The sequence below is a fragment of the Azolla caroliniana genome, unplaced genomic scaffold, assembly GCF_043228905.1.
Source record: "Azolla caroliniana isolate FFs.n. ecotype wild unplaced genomic scaffold, voAzoCaro1.0.p SCAF_1267, whole genome shotgun sequence".
NCBI classification, from domain to species: Eukaryota; Viridiplantae; Streptophyta; class Polypodiopsida; order Salviniales; family Salviniaceae; genus Azolla; species Azolla caroliniana.
In genome coordinates this window covers 1-10,537 of record NW_028231702.1, presented here as the reverse complement: position 1 = coordinate 10,537, position 10,537 = coordinate 1, and the positions used below count along the sequence as shown (strand labels likewise).

The following is a 10,537-nucleotide window of genomic DNA, read 5'->3' as shown; positions in this document are numbered from 1 at the left end:
CCATGACACTGTCCATTGGTACAAGGCCCGGCTTGTGGCAAAGGGGTATGCGCAGACGCAGGATGTTGATTACGAAGAGACCTTTGCCCCGGTGGCAAAGATGACTACAATTCGAATAGTGATCGCGCTTGCAGCAGCAAAAGGGTTGCACCTCCACCAAATGGACGTAAATAACGTCTTTCTACAAGGCGAGTTAGTTGAAGAGGTGTACATGGTGCAACCACCTAGATTCATGTCGACTACACATCTGACTATTGTCTACCGACTCAAAAGGCCTCTCTACGGCTTGAAGCAGGCACCGAGAGCATGTCATTCGAAGATAACGCAATATCTTTATCAAATTGACTTCAACATGTCCAAGTCTGACAACTCTCTGTTCATCCGAAACGATTGCAGGGGATAGGTATTTATCATCATTTTTGTGGATATCTTGGTCATAGGAGGAGAGCATTTAGTAGATATTGAACACATCAAGAAGCTCCTCTCCAGTCGATTTGAAATGATCGATATGACAGAGCTCCATTACTTTGTAGGAGTAGATCTAATTCAGACCCTAGATGGCATCATGCTTTCTCAAAACCACTATATCCTCAATCTTCTTTACAAGTTTGGGATGACCCAGTGTAAGCCCGTCACTACTCCTCTCGATCAAAATCTAAAGCTAGATGCCGACTCATGCACTAGAGAGTGTGAGCCAATGCACTATCATCAACTAATTGGAAGCCTCATCTACCTCACATTTACCTGACTTGACCTCAGTTACCTAGTCGGCCTCCTTAGCCAGTTCATGCAAACTCCACGAGACATTCATCTCGACTGTGCTAAGCGAGTGCTAAGGTATGTGAGTGGAACCATGGATTTTGGCATCCTTTACAAATTGGCCACACCGATACGACACGAAGGTTATACCGATGCCGATTGGGTTGGCTACAGAGCCGACCGACGATCGACATCTGGATTTGTTTTTTCTCTCGGCAATGGCACCATATCGTGGAGTAGTAAGAAACAGCCAACAGTCGCACTGTCGAGCACCGAAGCTGAATACAGGGGCGCGACCGTAGCCGCATGTGAAGTCGTTTGGCTCAAGAGAATCTTGAAGGATCTTGGCGTTCCTATCAAGGATCCAATTCTTCTCTACTGCGACAACATGAGCAGTATCCACCTCGCTCGGAACCCAGTCTTCCATGCTCGGACTAAGCACATCGAGGTGCACTATCACTTCATCCGAGAGTGTGTTCTGGCCCGGGATGTCGACCTGCAACACATTGGCACAAACTTGTAGACGGCTGACATCTTCACCAAGGCCCTGGGAATCAACAAGTTGCGGCAATTCACAATTGATTTGGGTCTTTCGACCATCATCCAACCGAGCTTGAGGGGGAGTATGGAGCACTAGGAGTATACCATCCATTCAAACTACCCATTCGACGATCCGGCAATCGAAAGTTGTATTTGAAGGGGCGTGTTGAGAATCAAACTCAAATTCCCATGAGTGGGGACATACTCTAGGACACTCAAGTGTGTGAATACCCCACCTCCTTGTATAGTAACTAGTGTGTAATAGAAGTTAATGTCCTATGACACATATTCTTTAAGTAATTAAGACACAACCTCTTTTCCAAGAGGCGGTACTAGTGAGAGAACTTAGAGAGGAGGTGACTACATAAGCACCTTCTCCCTCACTTTGTAATTATTGGTAATTCTTGCTTCCTTTGTAATACAATTTTCTGATTTTTCTATAATAGTGAGCTCTCTCTCGCTACACACACACACACACAAAATTCTTCCACTACACAGAATCTATCTGATTCTTTACAATAAAGTATGTTCAAGTTCAAAGGGGGTGAGTGTCGTAATGTGCTTCGTCCACTATGTGAAATGCGTACGGAGTACCTGATTAAATAAATATGAAGAAATAGAAGAAAATGTTAAAACACTTGTCACAAGCATAGGGTAAGACTTGAACCTTGTACCTCCATGTTAACAAGCCCAACCCCTTACCATTGTACTAACTCACCATAAATAATTTAATTATCATGGATTTATTATATACAAGATATTACCCTCATGTATAAATTCTAGAAAAAGCTACCCATGCACAACTAGTGTGCATGAATATTATAGTTTAATAAAAAACGTTACTCATGCACAACTCGTGTGCATGAATACTATAGTTAGAAGATGTTACTCATGCACAACTAGTGTGCGTGAATACAAAAGTAAGAAAAAGCATGATGCTTGTCATGGGGTAAGTTATACTTAGCCTCCCCCATCATTATATAAGATGGGGAGCAAAATGTAATTGGGGTTGTTGAATTTTGATGATTTATTAGGGTTCTAAGGGTTGATTAATATAATACACTATACTCATGGGATTCACGAGTTTTCTATATCTCTTTCTTTCAATCTACTCATATTTTTATTTGCCTCAAATTCCTCCTCCTCCTAGTTCAAAGCCTTGACCGTTTTCACTTGATTCACACAATTATTCGGTGCCGAAAGCCACGACGGCGAATGCGGAAAGTAGTCTTTCATTATAGTCTAGTTGGTTAGGATACTCGGCTCTCACTTTCGAGTCATAGTAGCCTTCACGCCTTCGAGTCCTCTGAGCTTTCGATAATTGGGAGCCATGGAGCCCTCCGAAACGTTGAAGTCCTTATTTCTTCCAAATTGATTGATGTTTGTGTCGTCCTAATCTTCGCGTCATCCCTGGTCCAAGACCCCCGCGGTTCTGCTCATGTAGCATACGCATAAGCGTTTGCAGGATACCATTTTGCTTTAAGTTCGTTGACATCAGCTTGAAGTGCCTTGACGTGGGCTCCAACTCGAGTGAGTTTGTGCATTGTGTTGGCGAGCTCGTCCATAACTGCGTCTAGTTGGGTCCGTAGCATCTTGAGTGCTTTGACGTGCTTGCTCTTTAGCCAGTTCTCATCCTCATGTTGGGAAGTCTTTGTTAGTTGGGCAAATTCGATTGAGAGCTCTTTCTTTATGTACTAGGGTCATTTGTTGTTGGACCTTATTTTGATCTTCATAGCAAAGCAGGTGGAGGTATGGATGAGGCATTTTTGAAGAACCATATTATTATTATTATTATTATTATTTATTATCATGATCCATCGAATGAGGCCAAAATTAAAGAGTTTGGAAGTTTTATAAAAAAAAATATTGCATGATCTTAATTAATTTAAAGGAAGGGAGGGAGGGAGTGGGGCGGCGAGTCTACAGTCTCTCTCTCTCTCTCTCTCTCTCGATTATTATTAATTACATCTATTCTTAGCTGACAGACAAACATTTGCGGTAGTAGTAGTAGTATGTAGTAGTAGTAATAGTAGTAGTAATAGTAGTAGTAGTGGTTAAACAATATGTTGATTCCCCAACCTTTTCCAACTACAGATAGCCCTGCTGCACCTTCTCATCATCTTTTAGCACCTGCTCTTCGTAAAAAACCGCTGCCCACAAACGCTTTCTGGCAAAACTTTATATTAAACCAAGGATCGGCTCCAGAATACATCCACCCATATCTCATCAAGCCCACCAAAGATGGTGGTGCCCTCTCCATCTCTTACCCCTCTCGGGTCGTCCAACCTAACTACATTTATCAAGAGTTTGTCCCGGACCTCACGATCAGAGCAAGCCGTGATAATAAGCATGAAGATCCCACGGTTATATCACGCTTTTTTGATGGCCTCGTTGCTTGTCTTGGATTCATAGGTGCTACTGTCCCCAATCTCATCAGTGATAGTAAGCATGTGGTTTCACACTTTGATGATCTCAGTGTTACTCTTCAATTCCCATCTGCTGCCATGACTGTCCCCTTGGTGAGGGGATGCCCCTACATTACCTTCATTTTCAGCTATTCCTCCATCCTTCAATTCTCCACCACACATACTCTGCAGAAGCTTCTGCCCAATGGAGATTGCACCAAGCACAGGGTCGTCTTCAAGAATGGACAGACATGGCTTCTTTATAGCTCTGAGCCGCTTGCATTGTCACAAAACCTTCGCGTGACTCGAGCTTTCAAAGGGTTCATAAGAGTGGCTTTTGCTCCCCCAAGTGATACCAGTTCCGAAGCCGTTTTGGACCGATTCAGTTCAGCAGCCTATCCCATCCAGGGGCATGCCACCATGTCTGCCTCGTTTCAGTTAACGTATGAATGGAAGAAATGTGGTCAGGGGGAGCTGTTGATGCTTAGCCTACCCATGCATAGAGAGATCATGTCTTCACCATCTCCATCATCTTCTGACTGCACACTTCGAGGTCTTGTATACAAGAGCATGGATGGAGATATGCATGCGGTTGTGGGTGATTCTTGGGGGCTGAATGAGGCCCCCATATCCGTGGGATGGTATTCATCCAAAGGCATATCTGAACATGCTCACCAGAATTCTGTTGCTGAAACCCTTAGGAAGGAGGTAAGTGAATTGAAGAAGATAACTACCGACAGTACATACCTGTATGGAAAAGCTGTAGCCCGTGCTGCGAGAATGCCCATAATAGCCGAAGAGGTAGGAGCTCTCCATCTTTTGAAAACGATCAGACATTTCCTTAAAGATTCTCTTACGCCATGGATGGATGGGAAATTTGATGCCAATGCTTTTCTGTATGATTCCAAGTGGGGTGGATTGACAAGCAGGAATGGTTCCAAAAACGGCGAGACAGATCATGGTTTTGGATTATACAATGATCATCACTACCATTTGGGATATTTCTGTTATGCTGGGGCGGTTCTAGCAAAACTAGATCCTCAATGGGGAATGGCATACAAGGCCCATCTCTATACAATGGTAGAGGATTACATGACTTCCTATGGTCATGGTCATGGTCATGGTCACGGTCACGGTCACGGTCACGGTCAACATAGTACGATGGTTTCTAGAAGTAAGCCTCTTTTCCCAAGGTTTCGGAATTTCGACTTTTGGGTGCTCCATTCATGGGGAGGTGGTTTAACTGAATTCCCCCATGGCCGAAACCAAGAGAATACGGGTGAAGCTGTGAATGCGTACTATTCGGCGGCCCTTCTAGGGCTAGCCCTCGAAGATAACAATCTAGCCAATGCAGGACTTACACTCATGGCCTTTGAGATTCGGGCTGCTCGCGCTCTTTGGCATATACCATCCGATAGCACGCTCTATGAACAAAGCTTTGTTTCATCACATCGGATCGTTGGAGTGTTATGGGCTAATAAAAGGGACACGGGACTTTGGTTTGCACCATCGGAGTGGAGGGAAACACGGGTCGGCGTCCAAGTCTTGCCCATCCTTCCCATTACCGAATTTCTCTTTCAGGATGTTAGATTTGTAATAGAGCTTGTCAAGTGGGCACGACCATCTCTTAAGAGGCCTGGTGTAGGAGACGCTTGGAAAGGTTTTGTGTATGCATTGCAAGCACTCTATGCACCGGAAGCAGCCTTGACAAATGTGAAGGCTTTATCGGCACATGATGATGGCAACTCTTTGTCGAACATGTTGTGGTGGATTTATTCGAGATGGCCTTGGGAACAAGGGAAAAAAGAATAAGGGGCATGGGTGTGCTTATGGGTGTTATATTCTCGTTTTGAATCAACAAGACTGTGAAGTGTTTGTATACAACTTACCTATAGCTCGAGTTTGTGCATACTTTCCATGAGCACAAATTTTAGGCGTGTTTGTGCATTATCTTTTTAGTCATACCTAGAGCTTACTAATCTTGATGTGTTGATTTGTTTTTAGAAATCTCATCGAATAGCCCTTAAATTTTGAAAATTAGTGTGCTTCAGGTCACACACCTTATTAGGGTGACTAATATGTGCACGGTCAATTACACCCTTTTGTAATATTATAGAACAGGTTTCTTTTTTGGCATTCTCGCTCATATTTGATCTCTGAAACTAGAACAAAATCTCTCTTTCTCTTTTTGTCTCTTTCTGCACACACATGTATCTCAGAAACCTTAAATGTAAGATTAAATCTTCATATTTGCACTATATGTGTTGTTGCTTTGGAGTGTAAAGCACAAAATTTGAGACAATTGGTTAGTCATGAAATATTATTATAATAGCATATACCTAAATAATTTTGTGATATATCTTGTCAATCAAGGTAACGCCTGCAACGCTTTCTATTTCAAAAAAGAATGCCACTCAATATGCGTAAGTTGATTTCTATTGATATTGTGATATGACATGATATACCCATGAGTCTAGAGCGAATAAAATCTTGTGCATGCAATCCAAAATTTGTAAAAAAAATCTAGAGATATTTTGCAATAAAAGTATGTGGAATGTTCATAAGTGTCATAAATGTAGTTTGTTACCCCGTACGAGATGTACGGAGAGTCAATGTGATGAGCGAGGGTCAAATGTTATCATGATGATTGTTGTGTTTGTGTAGGGGGCATAAATGTTATTGTGAGTCGATACGTATGTGAACACATGCACACGTGTGTGCATGTGGATGGATACGAGGAGGTGTGAGTGAGTGTCCAGTATGAATGCTCTAGGGGGCTTACACCCCTTTGTATCTACCCCCTCTGGTACTATTTAACCCCTTATGGGGAATGAATGAATAAATAATCATTTTTTCTCTCTCTCTCTCTCTCTCTCTCTCTTTGTCATCTCTCTTCTTCTCTCTCCCCCTCAACGTTGAATCCCCTTGGGAGGGGGGTGGAGCCATTCTAGGCACCACCCCCCACCCCGCAATGCTTCTCAATGCACATGATCTCTCTCGCCATCAATCCCATACTCTCCATCATCATCATAACCACCATGTCTATCTTTATCGATAATCATCATTACCATTAACCCTAACCCTAAAACATACAACATAGTTAAAGAATTTGTATAGTAGATAGGGTCACAAAAATTTAGCAAAGGTTCATTTGTACTTATGAAAATGAGGTAGATAGGGTCAAGAAGTGGAAGTATTGGGTCAATGACATGTTAATGGTGCTTTAGGATGGCAAACTTTTGGAGATAAGTGATTTAACTTATGCGAATATGTTTGTGAGAGATATGGGAAATATGCAGGGTTACAAAAGACATAGTAGACTAACAAAATGAGTGATGATTATACAATGATAAAGCTACAAAGAATATTAATACTTAAGCAACTATGAAGCAAAGTAAACCAACACTAAATATAACATTCTAAGTGTCTTCACATTGTGTCATTTCTGTGTACCTCTGACCTATTAGCTTGCACCTCAGAGCTACTAGTTTGCATGGCTTTGTTTATTAACACTTAATCTCTCTCTCTCTCTCTCTCTCTCTTACACATAGAGAAGAATGTAAAGGACAAGAAGATATATTATTAAACACCACTTCTTATTATGAAGAGGTTTAACAATATACAAGAATAGGAGATTAGTGCTCTTAAACCTAATCTCTCCTAGCCCTAATTGCTTAAGGGGATAGAAGAGGAGCTTTAATACACTAATGGAAGGAGAAAACCCAAGATTGGAGAACTATAAAAGACACCAAAAGGTGGCATTTTATAAGGTAAGTGTTTCCTTTTCACACTAGGTTGCCCATTGGATTATATTGCTTCCTATTTAGTTTGTTCTATCCCCCGTTTCTTATGGTTAGTTGAGCTCATTGTCCTTCTTTGGTGCTCCAATCTCTGCAACCAGTGTGCCAAGTGTCTGATACTTGACATCCCCCTAAGGTGAAAGCACGCTACAGTGTACCAAAAAAGTATTGTTTTTGGCAAAAAAAACATGTCCACTTTTCATAGTATTAGTAATAAAAATTAACAAAAAAACAAATTCGAAAATCTTTTTAGGGAGTGGGGTGGGGGTAGTACAAAGTGCGATAAAGACAAAATGGCTATGGCACTTGTTAGCTAAGCACGTGCAATCCTTGCAAAAACCAAAGGTACGACTTGAGCATTTGATTGTCCTTTGTTTGAACTTGAAATTGATCTTGAAATTGATTGGAAAAAGTGAGCAATCAATTATTTCCAACAAAAACCTTAATCCAACTTCCTTGTTGCTACCAATCGAGATTCAAAACCTCACCAAATCTCGACCATCTCTCTACAAAGATTACGAGAAAAAGAGAAAAAAGGGAAATGTTTGTCTTTGTAGTGACGACAACTCCATCCTCTAGTTCACAAGGGTTGAAGACCCTCCTCCCTACTGAGTACCTGGAATTCGAAGACGGTAGTCACCCAAACCATCGCCCTTATGATTTTCATATCGATTTACAACTTGGGAAAGAGCCACCATGGGGGCCAATATATAATCTATCACCTTCCGAGCTCAAGGCCCTTCGAGCGTATATAGACGAGCACTTGCCAAATGGATTCATTTGACATTCTAAAAGCCCTGTTGGTGCAACCATTGTCTTCATCAAGAAGAAAGATGGGTCTCTATGAATGGTCGTGGACTATCGAGGTTTAAACGAAATCACAGTTTGAAACACATAGGCGAGCTACCCTTGATATCGAGTTTATTGGAGCGTCTTAGTGGAGACAAACTTTTCATGAAGTTAAACCTTCGAGGCACTTATAACCTTGTTCAGATACTTCTAGGCGATCAATAGAAGACAACATTCTGCACTCAAAATGGAAATTTCAAGTACACAATTATACCTTTTGGTCTCACAAATTCGCCTATTGTTTATCTATGGATCCATTCAATGTTCAAATAATTCTAAGCAGGCAAACACCTCGTTCAATGTGTGATGTTCAATTTTTCTTAGGATTTGCGAATTTTTGTTGCAAATTTATCATGAATTATTCGAACATTGTGATTACACTAAAGAACAAATCGTTCACATGGAGTTCTAGGGTGGCCAAGGCTTTTGAAAACCAAAAGAGAGCCATTCATTTCTGCTATTATTCTACTTCAAGCTGGCCTAGAAAAACCCTTCATCATCGAGGTAGATGCATCTGGTTTTGCATTAGGAAGTACCTTGTCACAGATAGGAGATGATTGGAAGCTACATCTAATTGTTGTCCATTCACATAAATTTGAAGCCACAAAGATCAATTATGAAATTCATGACAAAGAGCTTCTGCCATTATAAACTCGTTCGAACAATGGAGACATCCTTTAGAAGGTTCTCCCTACCAAATCATTGTTTACAATGATCATAAAAACCTCACATACTTTCAAAATGTTAAGAGTCTTGAGTCAACGCCAAGCTCACTGGGTGCAATTTCTGACGCATGTTGACTTTATCATCACATATCGCCCAAGAGTACAACAAGGAATGAAAGATGCTCTATCACGACGATCTTATTTCGCACCATGACTAGGAGAGCCCACATTTTGGGGCCAGATTAGTTATGACTATTAATTATTAATGTCTCCAACGCACCTGAATATTCGAGGTTTCTTCATTCCATCCGAACCAACATCATTTTTGACGAATTTTCTCAAGATGTATTGAAACATATCATTTGAGATCATGCTTCTTCTTCAAGCTCCAAGAATCCTCGTAAAAATTATAGCCAGTTGTAAAGAGTTTCGTATCCGGAAGCTTATGAACAATAGACACATCGGACACCACAAGGCAATTAGTTAAACACAAAGGTTCTACACATAGAGCATGAGCGGGAGAGATAGAGAGAACAAAACATAAAAAAAACAATTCAAAATAATAATCCGTTGTACATAAAATTGTACTCAGATAATAATCTTTCTACAAGCCCTGATAGTGGGCAGACACAAGTACCATCTATTATGAAGGTATACATACATTTTAGCTTACAAGGATTCGAACCCATAACTTCATGGTCTATATGTTAAACCTTTAAGCATTATAATAACATATATGATGTATAGTTATAATAATTATATTATTAGTTATTACAAGATATTTAGAGTATTCTAGAACATTCTAGAATATTCCATGATTATCTTAAATATCATGAATATCTAAAGTATTCTAGAACATTCTAGAATACTCCATAAGGACCCATAATATAGGCGTTTATTCATTCAACACAACTCATTCGGTTCAACACTAGTCTTTAGCCCCTTAGCTTACTTATGTAACCCTTGTTCTCTTATAATATAAACTCATTTCCATTTCCAATCTTCGACTACATGAATCTTTCCTACTTCTGTAACCCTTGTTCTCTCTCTAGGTCACAAGTCATGACAGTTTGAACCGAATCTTTCTTTTCTTCCTCTGAATCCAAGAATCCTAGCAAGCTTTCTTCTTTTTCTTCTTTCTTTTTCCCTCTCCTCGAATAACATTTAAAGACATTATGCTTGCCAAATCACCAAGAACTACACGAATTGGCTCAAACTCTTCGACTACATCACCTGATGCTATAGGGCAGCCATGAATGACTCCTACGGCTACTGGGTTCAAGAGCTTATTCAAGAGGATGTTTTGTGTCAATGCAAACTCATGACCCATTAAACAAGAGTTGGCTCCGAAATCTAGGAGGGCAGAGGCTAGGACTCGATGACATGTAGATGTGCTAAGCTCAACTTGTGAAAAAAAAATCTATTAACTTGATTTGATGAATGGAACCACGATTTCGCCATTTTGTTACGGATTATGTTCATAGTTGTGATACATGTTGCCGATCAAAAAAACTTTGAC

At 40.7% G+C, this 10,537-nt stretch overlaps 1 protein-coding gene across 1 annotated transcript; it reads left to right on the top strand.

Annotated features, from left to right (window-relative positions):
• The first annotated feature begins 3,362 nt into the window (after nt 1–3,362).
• On the top strand, nt 3,363–5,830 carry LOC147847268 (glucan endo-1,3-beta-D-glucosidase-like). Its single transcript, XM_087339375.1, has 2 exons — nt 3,363–3,646; nt 3,737–5,830. The coding sequence occupies exons 1-2, from the start codon at nt 3,363–3,365 to the stop codon at nt 5,514–5,516; spliced, it is 2,064 nt and encodes a 687-aa protein (XP_087195501.1). The 3' UTR covers nt 5,517–5,830.
• Nucleotides 5,831–10,537: the final 4,707 nt, after the last annotated feature.

Bases quoted from the DNA above. Each gene is read 5' to 3' on its own strand.
- LOC147847268 (XM_087339375.1), top strand. From the start codon at position 3,363: ATGTTGATTCCCCAACCTTTTCCAACTACAGATAGCCCTGCTGCACCT. The intron at 3,647-3,736 runs GCATGAAGATCC...CAATCTCATCAG, and splicing joins AGAGCAAGCCGTGATAATAA to TGATAGTAAGCATGTGGTTT.